Source organism: Callionymus lyra, chromosome 14 (genome assembly GCF_982586985.1).
Source record: "Callionymus lyra chromosome 14, fCalLyr1.hap1.1, whole genome shotgun sequence".
NCBI classification, from domain to species: Eukaryota; Metazoa; Chordata; class Actinopteri; order Syngnathiformes; family Callionymidae; genus Callionymus; species Callionymus lyra.
The window spans coordinates 11804720-11823939 of NC_141831.1; the positions used below are offsets into that span (position 1 = coordinate 11804720).

Genomic DNA, 19220 nt, shown 5'->3' on the forward strand with positions numbered 1-19220 from the left:
CCTTTAAAAACTTTGTAGTCATTATTGTAATTATAATGGTTGTAAAATGAATTAAAAGTTTTTTAATTATTGATTAAAAAACGAATTTAATGTTTAAATTTTCTTTTATTAAATCATTAAAAAATCTGAAATAATTTCTTTAAAAATAGGCTTAATTCAACCATTCCATATTCCGGTGGCACTGATGTACTTCCGCACGATAACCACAAGGTGTTATTGTTATTACTACCGAATTCCCGCCTCTTATCGTCTCACCTCCGCCGCGATGACGTCGGTTCGCCACACGAGACGACGGTTTCGAATGAAGGTCACGTGACCGCCGAGAGAAACTTACGCTGCTTGTGACATTGAGCGATGAGCTCCAGGTCGTCCACGTGATAGTAATCGTAGCCAGACGTTCCCAGAACCTCGAAGGGCAGATATCCTATGATGGGTGACGCTCTGCAGGGGGAACAAAACAAGAGACGGTTGCAGCGAGACGGCCGAGGGGTTCGAGGGTCGTCTCCACCTGACGTACCTGTGGTCCAGGAACAGGAACTTCCACTCCAGGCTGTGTCTGGACGTGAACTCGTCGCTGGGCTCGTCCACGTTACACAGATCCTGCAAAGAACACAACTTTAAAGTGAGATCATGCGAGTATAGAAGTAAACATCAGAATATTCAACAGGTTTAGTTTAATTGCTAATGTTGAAACTTCTAATTATATTATTGAAATGTTTTTTTTTTTTATAAATTAATTTAATAATTTCTATATTGAAGGATTTCATTTTTTGTTTAATATTTTCAAAATATATATATATTTTTTACACCAAATATCGTAATTCCAATTACTAAACAATACATTTTCTAAATTCATTATAGTTTCCTTCACAGCTTTTTTAATTAAATATAAAAAAAATGTCTGCACTAATGTAAATATACACATTTTTATACTGAATTAAAAAAGCTAAATATTAAAATAAATAGATTTATATATATTTTTTTAATTATAAGAATTATAAGAAGAATTTTGATTGTTTTGTGTTAAAAGGTATTCATTCGTGTAGAAACTAATAAACTTGCCATTTTTTAATTGAATTTAAAAGGCTACGAATAAAAGAAATATTGAATTTAGTTCATTTCTTATTAATTATTACAATTAAAATATCAAATTGTGAAAAAACAATTAATTCATTTATTTATTTTATTATTAATTATTGGGAAACATAATCATATTTCAACCTTCAGTATAAAAATGATTGAATTTAATGATTCAAAATTGTATTTAAATGCTTCTAAAACCCACCATTTTTCAATGAAAAAGAGCTCAAATAAGAATGATAAAAGCTTTAGTAATTATAATATGATAGAATGAGTTTTAATTCTTAATTCTTTCCCATCTTTTTAAATGTAATTCCTAAAACACTACAGACAAATTGTTTATATTGAATTTAAAAGTATGTCTGTTTTAACTATAATATCTAAGCCTATGTGTACAAAATATATTTCTATTTAATTATAAAACAAAAAAAACAACTAATTAAACCCTTCAATATACCAATTATTGAATGAAAGTATTCAAAGATATATAATTAAATGTTGACTTCAACCATTGAATATTCTTTCGACACTGATGGTTCCATGTGTGACTCTGACTAAAAACCTTTAAAATGGATTTAAAAAACGAGTCTCACCTTCAGAAACTGTGGAGTGACCAGCCTCACGGTGGCGATGAGACAGACCTGCTCCTCCAGCGACGACTGCAGGCATCTTGGTAACGTCAGCTCCACACCGTTACACGAAGAAGTAGGCACTGAACACACACACACACACCGTCAAAAGTTGCTACACACAGTCATGTTGTGTACTCAGGAAACTCTTGATTCTGATGTAAGATTGTGAGGCCGATTACAAAAACATCTCTAGAGTTTTTTATGAAATAGGATTTTGTTTTACGCAACAAACACCTTAAGTAAGTCGAAGCGAGTCCAGTTCTCAACCTTAAACCCTTTAAATCCAAAATCTCCAACCCGTCCAACTGGGACGCGGAGGCTTTGCCTCTTAATCGATCGACAAGTTTTTTTTATTGTTGCGTTTTTTCTTACCATGGTTGTGAAACTTGAAGTCTCCCACGAACTTGACGTACTCGTACACGGGCGGCTCTTTGGGGTCGATGTTCCCGCGGGCCAGGTGACAACAGAACTCAATGTGGGCCTCGTCTGGAAACAAACAAAAAGGGACCATTAAGAGTCAAATAATGAGGTTCAAGTGTGAAAAGATGTATTCGATTTATAGTGATTGAATGAAAATAACACTTTTACCTCCAAAAAACATTTAAACATTTAAATTTAGGAGCCGATACCTCGACATACTGTATTCCATGTTATTCTTGATAATAATCACTTAATCCTTTTGTTATATCAGGGTCAAGGTGACCCGACAGCCCCAAAACAAATGTCAAGGTGAATGACTTCCACCAGTGCATATGTATTTCTGGAAGCCAGGGAGTTCGTTCACATTGACTCAGAGACAACACAAGGGATACCATAAACACATTTGTTCTGGGGCCGTCGGGTCACCTTGACCCTGAGATAACACAAGGGATACCATAAACACATTTGCTTTGGGGCCGTCGGGTCACCTTGACCCTGAGACAACACAAGGGATACCATAAACACATTTGTTCTGGGGCCGTCGGGTCACCTTGACCCTGAGATAACACAAGGGTTACCATAAACACATTTGTTTTGGGGCCATTGGGTCACCTTGACCCTGAGACAACACAAGGGATACCATAAACACATTTGTTTTGGGGCCGTTGGGTCACCTTGACCATGAGATAAGATTTTAATGACTTTATATTGAACTTTTACTTACTTACTTACTTACTTAACAAGCAAAAACAGCCACATTTTAAATGATAAATTATATATTAAAAATATAATATATAATAAAAACAAATGTCAAGGTGAATGACCTCCACCAGTGCATATGTATTTCTGGAAGCCAGGGAGTTTGTTCACATTGACTCAGAGACAACACAAGGGATACCATAAACACATTTGTTCTGGGGCCGTCGGGTCACCTTGACCCTGAGATAACACAAGGGATACCATAAACACATTTGTTCTGGGGCCGTCGGGTCACCTTGACCATGAGATAAGATTTTAATGACTTTATATTGAACTTTTACTTACTTACTTACTTACTTAACAAGCAAAAACAGCCACGTTTTAAATGATAAATTATATATTAAAAATATAATATATAATAAATTTGAGCTCTCGCTTCCTTCTCATATTTGTTCACGAAGTTTATTTCTTCGATGCCAAAGTTTCCATTGACTGGCCAAGGTCGCAGAGCTTTAGAAAACAACCACAAAAACTCTTGTTTCTTACCGACGTGTCACTATTGTCGAGGTGGAAATGTATCCTTGGTTTAGTGGAATGTCACTTTTGAACACATTTTTCACTTTTATTTTATTTAAAAATAATTAAGAAATCTTTCGCTTCTGTGTTCGGAATTGTTTAATGATAAATAAATAATTTAAAAAAGGAACAAAACAGTGAAGTATGTTTCTGTGTATTTGTTAATATAATTGTTTTTTATTTCAAAAAAGTATAAAAATTATTATTAACTATCCTGCAGTTTACTTACAAGCTATTACAAAGACACTGTTTCTTTAAGTGATACTTAAACAGGCCAAGATCTCAAGCCAATTTATTTTGGGTCCATTGTCCATCCTATGGTAAACATAGAACATGTGGAACATAGAACAGTTCCATGTAACTAGTATAAAAAGTTTGCAACTGAAGTTAAATTGAAGAATTTAATTTGATTTATAATTTGAGAGTTTTTTTTTGTGGGAGAGATTGTTTGTAGAAAGTATTTGCTTTATATTTTACAGCTACAAAAGTCAGTATTGAGAGCTCCGGTGTTAAAATCAATCAAACGAGGGGCCAAAAAATATGAAACAATCTAAGCCATGGGTGGCAAAAAAAACTATATTTACTAGCGGTGTTTATTGTGTATTAGTGTGAGTCACATATCATGATACAGGGGCGACGATACGATGTATTACAAAATGTACAAGTCGTAACTGCTTTCATTTGTTTTGAAACCAAAATATGTCCAAACTTTAGCTTTAAAAGGCTGCAGGAGTCCACTGTATCCTCTCATCCCCAGTCATCACCGGATTTAATTTTTTTTTTAAGGACTGCTGCCATCTAGAGGCCGTTTAAGTTTAATTGCAATACAGAAATGAACAATTATATGATTATATATTATATATTATGTACTGATTATATATTTAGAAATCAAATTATTTGTATTTTATCCACAATTCATAAAAATGTGAACCAATAAACAACTAAAATACTTTTGAAAAATGGGGGGGAGGGGTTGATACAGTGCTGTTAAATATGTCACAATATCAACATATTGCGACATATCAGTGTATGGATATTTTCTCACACGATTCTAATTCCTGACCAAGATAATCTCCTCATCTTAAACACCATCTTACTCACGGGTCACAATATTGACAAGAATCTATTTTGACTTTCGACTCGTGATTCCAGGAGAAGCTTCTTTAATCCGACCGCATGTAGAACGTGATGCTCTCCTGAGCTCCTGTTTTTTTTTTTTCCACCTCCAGGGCAAATCCCGAGCAGCATTAGCATGTTCATAACATGTTCCAGGCTGACCGCCGGCGATTAGAAAGAGCAGGGATGTCCTCGTCCTGAACCAGAGGGCGCTTAACCTGCGGCCATGTCGTCTGCACCAGGAGGAGGATCACCACCGCTGAGGTAACGGCGTTCCCGAAATATTCCTCAAGATCCAAGTCACATGACAACACCGATAACAAACCAGCGCTTCTCACACAAGGCCCAATAGTAATGCTGGATTAAGGTCAGCCTTTGCAGAGCCCTCAGATATTCACATTCCTCTGGATTACTGCGCTAACAGAACACATTTAGAGTCTTAACCATGATACCGGGGTTAGCCGCTATTATTAGCGCGAGGGCTAATCATAGGCCCACAAATTCGGCAATCCAATAACCTGGTCCAGACCCTGGAGACCTGCTGCTTTCTGACCTCGCCGGCCGTAAATAAACACTCGGCCGCACTAAGAATAATCGGCGGCAGCAACAACAACACAAAAAAAAAAGGGGACGTAAACGACAGCTAAAATAAAAAGGGGGCTCACTCTCGAGGAAGTCGGCGGCGATGGGGTCGGTCATCAGCATGTGGGACGATAGCAGCTTATACACCTCTTCGTGTTCACGCTCCGGGAGGAAATTCAAGATATTTTGGTCGACCATATCCGACTGGTGTTCACAAAAACAAAAAAAATTAGCCAGAAGTCATATAAAAATAAATAAATAAACTTACCGGTAAATGGCCTATAAGTGAAGACACGCTGTCTGATACATAAATGATGTTTCCATCTGTAGTTAATGCCACCAAGAAGCCGTCGAGTGCCTGGGAAATTAAAAAAAAAAAATTTGATTAGCACAGTTTTATCTTTCCCTTTAAAGTTTACTTTATTGAATATTGTTTTGATTGTTTAAACGCTTTGTGACCCTGGTCTAGAAAAGCGCTATACAAATAAAAATGACTTACTTACTTATAAGCTAACAAATCACTTCATAAAAACGACCACCGTAAGATAAACCTGGTTAAATGGATGAATTATAAAACTGTTTTAAAGTGTTATTTATAAAATAGTTTGAAAAAAAAAAGAAGCTTCAGCAGTAATTTACTGTTATTACGTATGATTGGTGAAATTACCGCAGCTTCTAGTGCTCTTTGCTACTATTATTATGTAGAGTGCATTACAATAGCGACGTGTCACTCATGGCGAGCCGTTTAGGAAGAAGTGCAGGAGAGAAAAAAAACATGGATTCCAGCCGTCTGCAGTGAGAGCGAAGGTACTAAACAAGTATTTCATCCAGAGACTTCATCAAGAATGATGTGACCGTTTTAGGAATTTTGCAAGTTCAGACCCAGTTTCGATTGGCATGCCTCGCCTGTTTTTTAATTTGTGGTTAAAGTTCTGGGTCATAAAATTAAACGTTCCCTATTTCATGTCATTACGGTATCTTTGTTATTAAAGCACAACTTTATTGACACCACCATCGCGTTCTGAAAACCCTCCGCTTTGAAGTGACTTTTTTTTGCATCTTTTACTTCTTTAAATACCAATATTTATTTGGAAATATTATTAACTCAACCGTGTATATGAGGTTTCATCCTTCTCGACATCCCTCTCGGTAACGGTGAACCAAGAACAGCTCCCGAGATGCTTTGCCGCCCAGCTAATCTCTCATTGATTATTGTAGCGACCAATCAGCCGTCACTATATAGAGCAGTGTGTAGAAAGGAATCATTTGATTGGACAAGACGTCTACTGTAAAAAAAAAATGACCAATGGGTCGCTTTATTTCTCAAGTTCTGATTTGCAGCAACGCAAATGGTCCGGCTGGACCTTCAAAAAGACGTCCTCCTCATCCATGGTGTCAAGTAAGTGAAGCGAGACTTCTTTCATGGTGTTTCATTTTCCAAAATTGTTCAGCAGACTTTTTTTTTTTCTATTTCTCAGTATCAGCTGATCTTCTTACCTCGAGCATGAGCTGGGTGAACTCCTCATTGCTGAGGAACGAAGGCTTCCAGTCTTGTCTCACGTCACAAGTTTCGTTCTTCGCAGTAATGTCTGGAGAAAAACGAGAAAAAAAAGGTCAGTTGGATTTTATTTCTTGAAGAGTTGAGCTCAAAAGATGTGGACAGACAAAATGTGGCAATTTTTCCGAGTCTTGATAAATTGTTATAATCGTTTTTTTAATTAGAAAGAAAGAAATGCGAAAAATGTACATTATGTTCATGAAAAAGTAGTTTTTTTGCTGTTTGTTTTTACGGGAACATGTGGCCCCGGTGCTACACATGTCCGTTATACTGTATTTTTGCGGCCCATTAGGGACCAAAGTAAAAACATCAATAATTTTCCTTTAATCACACTATTCTTATACAATCTCAGAAAGTTTCTGTTAATTCAACACCATATATTTGATATTTTGAAGACGGGACGACTCGTTTTTTTTCTACCACACTCAAAACTGTTTAACCCGGTCAAGATCCAGAGCGACTCACGTCTGATTTTTAAAGTGAAAACTAACAAATTCCTATTGATTATTAGCAGTTTCTGTCTCTGAAACATCAGCTTTAAAAGCTGCTGGAGTCACCGTATCCTCTCGTCCTCAGTCCCGGGAATCTCGCAGGATTTTATCGTTTCTGCGGAGGATGTAATATCGATAAAATTGCGATGTTTAAGTGTATCATTTTTTTCCCTTAACCCACGCCTCAAGACTAGTTACACATTTGATAGACAGACAGAAGTCGCAGGAATGAATCTTCCTTCAGTTATACAATGAAATCTGTGAGAAGAAAAACATTCATTCCATCACACAGAACGCATCACGGAAAGGTTTCATCAGTTTACCTTTTTGCTTTTGTAAGAAGTCGATCGTCCTCTGCAGAATGGTGGACTTGTCCATCTTGCGTGGATAACCCTGACCCTGCAGCATCGTGCATAACTCCTTGATGAGCACATTGAATTGGTCTCGTCTTTTCTTCTCCGACTTGTTACGAGAAGCCCTTAATGGAGCAGAAGATTGACGTTAGTGCGGAAAAGTACTTTAGAGATAACAGAAGGAGAGACGGGAGGAAGGACCGACTGATCCATTAATAAAAAAGAGGCCCCCCCCCCCAAAAAAAAGCTCTTAAATCCTCCTTCGTGAAGTTTCATAAAGAGGGAGAAAATTAGTTTAAAAAATAAAAAAACATGCAGACAAGGCTTGAAAAAGAAGCAGCTATTTATCATGTGCTTAACCAGCGGCTGCTCACTTATAGGAGCCTTTTTTTCAAATCAAAAAACCCATTTCTGTCTCTGGCTTCACTTTGTCTTCTCCGGTGTAGCCGGGCAGATATTTTGCTTTTCACTCATTCAAAGTTCAATTTGAATCCAAACATGCCCCTGGGAAACACATCCAAGCTAAATGGACCTATTAGGAGGAGCCTTTATAGGCCCGGATCCAGCCACAGAATCTAACATTTGGATTGTTTAATAACAACATGTTGGGTTGGATGGTCGGCCCCTCTAGAGCCGGCCCGGTACCGGTCCGTGAGGCATTTTGTAGGGAGAAAGAAATTCTATCGATTATTACTGTCTGAACGGTGTTTTATTTTGATGGGTTTTTTTCAGTCAATTTGATTAAAAGTACATTTTAACTATCTTTTTGCTAGCCTAGGATTCTGCTGATTCAGCGTTATGGTGAGATGCATCTAACGTTCCAGTCTTGTTTGATTTTTTTAGGTCGGTATATTGAAATAATTTCGACACTAAACTAGTCCATGGTGCAAAAAAGGTTGGAGATCCTCGCTCAAAAGACCTGGCAATCTGTCCAGAGTGTCCCCCTGTTTTTTGTCCAAAACTAGCTTAAAAAAAATTAACTAGAAAAATTCATAAGATGCTCACAAAGATTCAAGTCGTCGTAGGGACTCATTACTTTAAAATGACCTCACTGTTTATTAATCTCAGTGAGCGCTGACTCGATCCAAACATGGCCCGTGGGCCAGGTGCGGCCCTTCGACTGTATTCACGTGGGCCCCTCCGGAATTCCGAGTAAAGATCGTTTCGAGTTAAAAATCGAGACGAACGAAGGAAGTACCTTTTGGCTCGGTCTTTCTCATCCTCGTCCATCAAGTCGTCCACGCAGCTGTTGGTGCTGCGAAAAAAACAGAGGAAGACACATTAAAATGTTTCTTGGATTACATCATGGTGCTGCCAGGAGAGAGGGAGGGAGGCTGGAGAGTCTGGGAACAGCTGGAATGGAGAAGAACTCGCTGTAATACTGACCCCCCTTTAGAGTCTCCTGCACAAATATTAGAACCTAAGGTTAACAGATATGTTGACTTTCATTGATTCTAGTTTCTCTCTTAGTTGCTGCTGATGTGATACGTTTGTTCCATTGTCCCCGAATCTCTCGACTCTTGATTCCGTGGGTCAGTCGTTCCGTTGAACAGATCTTAGTCACCGTTTCCAACTGTTTCTTTGTAGCTTTGTTGACCCTTTTTTAAGAGGCTGCTGACAGGATCTCAAATAAATACCAGAATTCCTTAAAGAAAGTCTCAACATCTTCTTACAGATGGATTATTTGTGACCATAATTATCATAGTACAGGTTTTATAGATGTTTTATCGAATTAGACATTATAAATAATACCATTAAGTGGTTTAAGTGAGGCTTTCATTGTCTTTTGAAACTTGACCAAAAAGAGTTTTAGTGTGATTTACACAAATAAGAACTCATAGGTCAGTAAGGAAGCCTGGTATGTTCCTGGGTCCATTGCAGGGTTTCTATTATTTTAACATATTTACTAAAAAATAGACATAAAAATAGGTCCAAAACATTACATTATTGATATTATTTATATATTTTTTATTGTTGTTGTATTTTTATTTGCGATATTAATAGGTTTTTTTTGTAATTAAGCCCCCCATATGCTTGTGAAAACCCAGTGAGACAATGTTCTAATAGATTTGAGTTTGGCTCAAGGGTTGATATCAATCAAAGCTAGTAGAGAAAAGGGCTGTGAGAAAATATCGATACACCAACGTTTTTTTTTCCACAATACTGTATCGCATTATCAATAACGAAGTAACCTTTTTTGGGGGGGGTCATTGTGTCCTGAGGACGAGAGGATACAATCGACTCAAGCAGCATTTTAAGTACCGTAATGATATTTAACAGCTGTGTTTCAATTTGAAAAAAATACAGTTGTCATGTCCTCTGCAGCTAAACTAACAGTTAAATCCTGCAAGATCCTGGTAATGACTGAGGACGAGAGGATACAGTCGACTCCAGCAGTGTTTAAAGTACCGTTATGATATTTAACAGCACTGTATCAATTTGAAAAAAATACAATTGTCATGTCCTCTGCAGCTAAACTAACAATTAAATCCTGCAAGATCCCAGTAATGACTGAGGACGAGAGGATACAGTCGACTCCAGCAGCTTTTAAAGCTGATGTTTGTTCATATTTTGGTTTCAAAACAAATGAAATCGTCAAGAGTCATGTTGTCTGTAAATTCTGCAACACCAGAGTCAAATACTCGACAATACTATAAATATATCCTTGTTACTACAGTATTGCAAAGTATCGTATCGTTGCTCCTGTATCGTGGTACGTATCGAATATCCATAGTCCCCTAGTGGACAACTTGTAAGACCCCTGAGTAAGTGGCATCAGGACTTGCTGTGGTAATGAATAATACCAGAAAGAAAAACACAAAACAACATTACACACAACATTGGTTCGGATACTTACTCCCATTCTCGTCGGCTGGAGGCACAGGTACCACTGAAGTCCGAAAGGTTGTCCATTATCGTTCCCTTTCCCAGCCAGGCCCTTTCTGAACTCTTAGAATTCCCATTCGCGCTGACCTCATGGGAACAAGTCCGTTGGAGGAAGCTAAAGGGATCCAGCTGTCCAGCGCCCCCTCGGGTCCCCGGCAGACACACCGAATCCTGTGCGGAGAGACGTTTATGAATGACACACATACACATGATCCCGTATGCTTCTGTGAGATCCATGGCTTGGCTTACAGTGTGCTCTGCTAGATAAGCATAAATAATACAAAGTGACCACAAGTTACTGTCGAAGCATCTTCAGTTTCTGCAGTACAGTAATACAAGACATTGTTGATCTCGCACAGAGCAGCTCCACTGACCTACTAAATATCTCTGAGGTCGCCAGGTTTGATAACGTCCTCTGAAGGTGAGAAAAACTTCTCACAGATTCAAATGTCTCATTAGAGGACAGGTTTTTCGAAGAATACTCAAGTATTTATAAGTATCGAACCATGATCGATCAAGCTTTCAAACAACGAAGAAAAGATCCAAACATTCTCATATTTTCACAATATATTCACAAATTAGGTTTGCATGATAATTTATTAAACTAAAATCTATGTATTAACAGTATATAAGTTTATTTGACCTATATTTTTTTTATATAAAAGGTATAAGAACAATGTAGATATGATGTGCCATTTTAAAAACAAATATTTATTGTAAGATTGTGTAACAAAATCCTCAAATATTAGTAAATTAGGTTATAAAACTTAAATCGTTTTACAAATTTAGAGCTGAGCTAGTAATTATTATTATTTGGCATATATTTGATTTATATCAAATATAAAAGAACAATGTAGATATGATGTACTGGAAAAGGAATAGAAGATCTTTTATGGGAAAATAAATCCTAAATAAAACTGAAAATGAAGAGACAAAAAACGTCTTTAAGGTAACATTTAGAGCTGAGCTAGTAATAAACAACAAAAATAACATTTATTTCTTAGTAAATAGTCATAGGGGCCAAATAAACACAGGCAGATTTCTTCTTTTCATCAAAGTCATATTTTTAACAATACTTAAAAGTTTGTTACAAAGTAGTCTGAACTCCCTTCCATCACCTCTTTGTTTGTAAACGAACACAAGGTCGTTCTGCTTCAATCTTTTCTTTCTCCAGGCAATTAAAAACCTTACTTGTTGCTAATTGGTTTGTTATGTTTGCCAAAGTCCATCATGACATTATTTCGATTTTATCGTCTGATGATGTCATTTTTCTCTTCTAAATTCTATCGACTTGCATTATTCTGTCGCCGTCCTCTCTCAATCTCAGCAGAATATAAATTCAGTCCAAAGTGCAAAGTAGGCAGTGATTAATATTCAGTCCAGTCGCTGCTTTCTCGACACAAAAACAAAGCTGTAGTCGAACAATATTTCCTCTGAGTCCAGCTTTTCTCCTGAACTCCACACTCTTCTCCCCGTCAGCATTACTGTTACACAACATTTATTTAACAATTGTTATTCATAATTACAATTATAATTGTGTCCCTCTATGAGACTCCAGGGTAGTTTAGGCCTTGAATTAGCTCCAAAATAATACATTTTCAAAATTAGCATTTTCAAACAATATTAAAAACATTAAAAAAAAAGGTTTTGGCATCAATATCGCATAAAATCTGTATCAAATATGGACCTAGTATCTGTAATGGCACCTGCCTGTTACTCATTTTTGAGATTGCGACCATATTGGAAATGAAGTATTCTAGAAAACACGCACAATTAGCTTCAAAGCTACCGCAGATAATATTTGTGTTCTTTTCAAGTCAACCGGGCACCTTATTATGCAGATGAAAAATGATGTAAGTAAGTAATTATTATTTGTAAAGCGCCTTTTTCCCAGACCAGGGTCACAAAGAGTATTAACTAAAATATGTGTGGGAAGCTGTCAACAAAGTCATTAGTGTTTAACACCCAAGTTTTTTGTGGTTTTGATGATGTCAAAGTCAGTATTTTTGGCCGGGTGTGAACATGATTTACAGTCTTTCTGCAGTCAGCCTCAAGTAGACACTAGCTTACCCGAGACTTTTTTTTTTAAATCCTGAATTGTCTACCATTTTTAAAAACTGTGTGTTGCCCCTCAGATATAACTTTAAGATAAATATATATATAATATATTAGCTGTGGTTTAATAAAATAAAAAAAGCTGAGTAGGACGACAACATTTACTCTATTTTTCAAAATTCAAGAGCAGCTTTATTCACCAGTACATATTGATATACATACGTGGAATTTTTCGTTGTTGTGGACAACAATTTTATTAAACGTATATCATTTTTTCACTCTCCTGACGGCATGACTGTCAAAATATGCACCTAACAACCTACAACATGTTTATGGTTTAAATATGTATTTCTAATAGGGGTGTGTATTGGCAATATGATATACTGTAGTAACAAGGATCTATTTGTAGTATTGTGCGAGTACTTGACTCTGGTGTTGCAGACTTTAAAGACCACATGACTCTTGATGAAGTCGTAACTGCTTTCATTTGTTTTGAAACCAAAATATGTCCAAACATCAGCTTTAACGGCTGCTGAAGTCGACTGTATCCTCTCGTCCCCAGTCATCACATAGATCTAGCTAATTGTTACTTTAGCTACTTAAGACTACTTTTTTTATTTATTTGATACAGTCCTATTGAATATTCTTATGGTATGGAGTCGACTGTATCCTCTCGTCCTCAGTCATCACCGGGATCTCACAGGATTTAATTGTTAGTTTAGCTTCAGAGGACATGACAACTGTATTTTTTTTTTTAATCGATACTGTGCTGTTAAATATCATTACGGTATCTTGAAAAAAATACCACAATATTTAAGTGTACGAATGTTTTTTTACCCTTTTAAACTCCAAATGGCCTCTTCCTTCAAGTGTGTTAGGCTCAGCTATTCCGGTTATCACGCGACAGCAGTCCTGGTCTCATGACTATGTCAAGTATTTCAGGAATATTTTTGGGTCTCATGATCCGACGGCTCCTATCGACACCATCTATTACGCAACAGTAGAAAGATACACTAGTAAGAAAAAGTCTAGAGAGAAAAACCCTGTCAAAACGAAGTCTGTCAATCACAAAGATAAGCGTCACATGATCGACGCGGAGCTGTCACGGGAGCCACGGTAATAGTTTTGCCGTTCAGGTTTCTATAGTAACAACAGGCGACGACGCGCTCAGAGCGATGACGCCCATAGATTAATATCTGACCCACATTAGTCACCTATAACAACCGTGCCGCTCACACATCTGAGGGAAAATGTTATTAAAATGTGTGTCACGCTGAGCGTCCATCGGCGAAAATTGAACTTTTTACAACCCTCCTCGCAGAAACCAGAGAGGGAATAATAAAACGTATATTGAATCAAATAGTTTTGACTCAGTTATCAAAGGCGAGCCGACAGAACAAACGGATCTTTTTTTCTTTTTTTTTCGTTTTTAATGAAAATACGATGTGGCATTTTCAGGGGAAAACCTGTGCCGCGTTAGGTTGGAATGTTGCTTCCAACGTCTGGCAAACAGACAGGAAAACCTAGAAGACGAAGACGGAATCTCAATCACAATGATTTCGGAGCAACTTTGAGAACTCAAAGAGATAATAAAATGACTGCATCAGCAGAAATAATCTGTTTGAGATCAGGAAAACAATATATACATATAGTATCCTATACTGTTTATTTTACAAATTAATACAATCTAAAAATTCTTCCAGTTCATGGGATGTGAAGCTAGTAGAAGTACTTACAACATGGCACTCTTTAATGTTTATGTTACTTTTGAGTGTATTGATGCGTCACAATCTGCTCAAGATCTTTGTTTTCATGACTTGACTTTCCAAGATTTTGTGAGAAAATGTTGAATATTATGGTGTTTTTTTTCTGTCTTTGAAATTACAGTTTTATCAAAGTTACTTTATGGTTAATAATTCAGTGTTTTTCTAATAAAATAAAATGCTTTCTTTTTTTTTTAATTAACATTTTTGTGTTGCAATTAAATTCCAGCCACTAGATGGCAGGAGTCATAACGTCCTCTATCGCGACAGGATTAGTAAAAGCGAATGGATAAAAATCCTGTGATATATCCCGACGATGACTGGAGACTTTTCTCACTGTTGTATCTTTCTACTGTGGCGTAATAGATGGTGTCGATAGGAGCCGCAAGATCATGAGACCTCAAATATTTCTTAAATATGTGACACAGTCATGAGACCAGGACTGCTGTCGCGTGATCGTCCGCATACCTGAGCCATCAAACCTGAGAGACGGGTGTAAGAAAATATCGAGACACCTAAATATTGTGATTTTATTTTCTGATACCGTCAGAATATTCAATAAGACTGTATCGAAGAAAAAAAAGTAGTCTTAAGTAGCTAAAGTAACAATTAGCGAGATCTCAGTGATGACTGGGGACGAGAGGATACAATCGACTCTAGCAGCTTTTTAAAGCTGATGTTTGGACATATTTTGGTTTCAAAATGAATGAAAGCAGTTACGACTTTGTTAAGAGTCATGTGGTCTGTAAATTCTGCAACACCAGAGTCAAGTACTCGACAATACTACAAATATATCCTTGTTACTACAGTATCATTTCTTTGGCCTTGTTCATATTCTTTCGTATAGAAACCCCTACTTTTGCATCTAATTTTCCCTTTTAACACGGCAATGAACAGTCCTGTTAAAATATTAATTTAAATTAAATTATGTTGTGGTGTTCTCAAACATTTTACTTGTGTATAAATCTCGAAAATATACATATATATAAAAGGTATTCATGGTTTACCTCCAGTTTCTTTGAGAATCCCTAAACTAAATCTAAATAAAAACAAAAAAAATACATGATCAAAGCGTCATTACACTTTGTATTTAGATTATTTTCCTTTTTTTCCACATTTTTCAACTATTTTATGTCTTATTCTTATTCTATTGTATTGATTTACAAGCATCACCGTATTTGGCCCCTTAGAAAATGAACTATTTCAGCGATGACCTTAATACGTTAATAAAATCTGATTTAGCAACATTGAGATGTTTATGTCTCACTAAAAGGCTTTTATTCCAAGTCTGCGACTTTTGAAATATTTTCTAAACTTTATGATTCAAATCTCTTTTAAATAGATTTTTTTTTCCTTTGCCAGCGAACAATAATTGGATTCAGTGATGGAAGAAAAAAAGCAGCTGCAGAAACGAAAAACTTCACCTTCTGCCGCTCGGAAAGAGCTTGGCGGCTGAAAACAGGTCAAATGTTTAGGAGTTGATTAAATCAAACCACAAGCTCGGAGAGAATCGCTCGAAGGCTTTTAGATTTTTAATGAGATCTCGCATTCCTTCTTCTACACATCCTATTAGCTTTATTATATCAGCACGACTGACAGCTGAGGTGAGGACGCTCCACGCTCACTGGACTTTGAATAAATACAAATTAAATCAGTCGAGTTGCAGCATTAGCAAGAAAAACCTTTTTAATTGTCAGCCCCACAGAGAGTATATATATATATACTATAGTATTTAATCAAATAATGTCATGGAACTACTGCTATATCATCTCTTATGTCGTATACAGTTTATTTTTGCCTTGAGTTTGACACGTGCTATAGACCAACAGCGTCAATCAAGGGGCCACAATTTAAAAGTGAAAACAAGTCAAGGGCCAAAGAGTCGTTCTCCCTGTTGTTGACACATGCCATATAGACATAGGGGCCCCCAACCTTTTTTTTGTCACCAGGGACCAGTTTAATGCCAGCATTATATTTACAAAACGACCTTAAGATACTTAAAATAAACCACTTAAAGGTGTGTTTCAACCATTTTACACCCTTGTGTTGTCTCTGGGTCAAGGTGTCCCATAGGCTCAAAAACAAATGTAAATGTTTTATCCCTTGTTATATCTCAGGGGTGAAGGTTACCCAGAGGCCCGAAAACTAATGTCGTTTTTTATCCCTTGTTATAGCTCAGGGTGGAGGTTACTCAGAGGCCCAAAAACGAAGGTAATTGTTTTATCCCTTGTCTTATCTCAGGGTCAAGGTGACCCAGAGGCCCGAAAACAAATGTAATTGTTTAATCCCTAGTTTTATCTCAGGGTAAAGGTGACCCAGAGGCTTAAAAACAAATGTAATTGTGATATCCCTTGTGTTATCTCAGGGTCAAGGTGACCCAGATGCCTGAAAACAAATGTAATTGTTTCATCCCTTGTTTTATCTCAGGGTAAAGGTGACCTAAGGGAAACAAATGTAATTTTGTTATCCCTTGTGTTGTCTGTAGGTCAAGGTGAAAGACCTCCACCATTGCATATGTATTTCAGGAATCCAGGGAGGTCGTTTGTTAACAGGCCCTTAAGGTCACCTTGACCCTAAAGGAACACAAAGCCTAACTTTTTTTTAAAGTTAACTTAACAGAAATGATTGTCTTGACGTGTCAGGGGTCACACGCTAACGTCACTTCGGAGAAAATACAATCTTTTCCTCAAAACAAAATACCTTTCAGACAGTAATAATCAATCAATCAAGTTATTTTGGGTTTTTTTAAGTTGGCCACAGATCAGACTATCCATCATCATTACTCACAATTACTTCCATTTTATTGAACATGCAATTCTATTTAACCAAGTTCCATGTGTGCAGGATTAGCTCATGATGCAAGTTGGAACCAGAAAGCTTTTAAAATGTAATAAAAAAACAACATTTATTAGCTAATATGATTCAAACCGGTGACTACGTAAGAGGAAACCGTGCGTCTCGGGCCGACATTCCTCTGATGTATTGAGGTTAAACCACACCTCGCAGGGTTAACAGCTCAAAACACCAGCGTCTTGTTACATGTGTGCCGTCGGGTATTTAAAGCCGGATCGCGGCAACATGAACTCGTGGCAGAAAGTCAGCGTGCCGAAGTTCAAGTTCAGGACCGAACGCAAACAGGAATCCGACCTCCAGGAGAGGAAAAAAAAAAAAAAAAAAAACTCTCCGGCGGTTGATTTTCTCAGCTCAAGTGTAGGTTTCTGTTGAAAGTTTGATGGAGTCGCTGCTGAACTTCACACCTCTCGCCCTCCCTCACTCGCTGGGGTGACAGGATATGTTAGAGAAAGACCTCCACTGGAGGTTTTCTGCGAATGCACTTGTCTGTGTTGACAAAGGATTCCTGGAAGCCGCCGGTACTAGTGAGGCTAATGTTTACCTTTAAGCTGCAGGGGATTGTTAAACGTTCTATTGCTCTTGACACCGGTGTGTCGCAACAACACACTATAGAAAGGAGAGGAAAAAGACTTTTGTTGAGGCTTTATGGTCATTGAAGACAAAAAGGGAGTTTAATCTACACTTAAGGTTGAGTTTTTATCTTAAATTCAGTTAAATTGTAGATAGTTCACAGCTTAAATGGGGAAGTTTCGAGCTAAATAACTGTCACAAAAGTAAAATATGAACAATAAATATGGATTAATATCAGTGCCATTAGAATATTGTACTTTTTAATTTAGCATTTTAAAGGTTGAAACTTTAACTAAAATCTTGTACATTTTATTGTTATTTAATTTTTCTTTTTAATATTTGAATTCATTCATTCATTTATATCTATAAGATTTTTTTTTTAATAATATAATTATAATATTGTCAAAAATAATTGTTATTTTTTACATCTATATTGTAGTTTTATAGTCTATTTAGAATTAAAAAAAATTTAAAATACATGTTCTAAATTATATTTTTTTAAATCACAGCCTTTTAAATACAATATATACCTGTTAGTATAAAACCAGACAATACCAAATGAGCACCGAGCTACTTGATTGAACCATCAGCCAATCATGCGACAGGCAGATGATCATGTGACGATGTATTGTCTCAAGGTACTATTTAGCAACATTTTTTATTGAATTTGAAACTCAATCAACTTAAAATTATTGAATTTAGAAATTTAATTTTAAAATGACTGGAATTTGAATACTGGGAAAATAAAAATACATTTTGAAAATACTTTCATTAAAATTTCATTAAAAAAAATGCAAGATTCAACATTTATAACTGAATATTCTTATGCCACTGATATACTGCCATAAAAAACGCAAAGTTCTCAAAACAGATAGTTCTAGTTACGTTTTAGTTACTTCAAGACTAGGTCACAGAATGGTGGATCTTTCATAAGTTTATTCATTTTCTGGATTTTTTTTGTGTGGTTTCACGACGGTTTGTATAATTCTATTGTATTTGTTAGAAGTCTCTTCCATCTTATCTTAATAATGAAAGCCATTAAATGATAACATTTGATGAAGTAATCTTTATTCCATAACTAGTTGCAAGTCTGAGAGATATGGAAGTAGGTAATGGGTGCAATTGAATGTTTTTCAAGAGCCAATTTTATTTTAATGGCAGTTAAATAACTTGTTCTTGTTGTGTCAGACTAGAAGTAGCTCACAGTTGGATGATAATAAAAGAGAAATTGAATTAAAAAGTTCATTATTTCCATTATTACATTCCTCTTTTTAAGTTTTCTGTAAAGAAGAAAAATCATTATCGCTAACATTACTTAAATGTACTTTGGCTACCTGTCGATAATTACCTTTATATTTTAAAAGCAGTCATTTGAGCTTGTGTAACTTTGTTTCTGGCAAATAAATGTTTTTAAAATACCTAATATTCTCTGAATTAATCCAAACTGGATCAATTCTACAACCCTGGAGGTTCTTTTTTATACTAAATATTCAGTCAAAAAGAAAACTGTCCAAAGATAAGCCAGCATTGATAGTTTGAAAACCTTGCAGAGCTCAAACAAATCTTCAATTCTCCGGTAAGATCCG

The 19220-nt window shown here is 36.4% G+C and overlaps 1 protein-coding gene across 5 annotated transcripts in view; it reads right to left on the reverse strand.

The window, feature by feature from the left end:
• Positions 1–19220, reverse strand: part of npas2 (neuronal PAS domain protein 2) — a 58758-nt gene that overhangs the window by 12233 nt on the left and 27305 nt on the right. For all 5 annotated transcript variants that reach the window (XM_087807338.1, XM_087807336.1, XM_087807339.1 and 2 more), the window contains exons 2-11: positions 10365–10564; positions 8706–8762; positions 7478–7632; positions 6603–6694; positions 5374–5463; positions 5189–5309; positions 2085–2198; positions 1674–1792; positions 518–600; positions 335–441 (exon numbers count right to left, since the gene is read on the reverse strand). In XM_087807338.1, the coding sequence (XP_087663464.1) occupies positions 335–441; positions 518–600; positions 1674–1792; positions 2085–2198; positions 5189–5309; positions 5374–5463; positions 6603–6694; positions 7478–7632; positions 8706–8762; positions 10365–10420 (994 nt within the window). In that variant the 5' untranslated portion in view covers positions 10421–10564. The remainder of the gene's footprint in view (positions 1–334; positions 442–517; positions 601–1673; positions 1793–2084; positions 2199–5188; positions 5310–5373; positions 5464–6602; positions 6695–7477; positions 7633–8705; positions 8763–10364; positions 10565–19220) is intronic.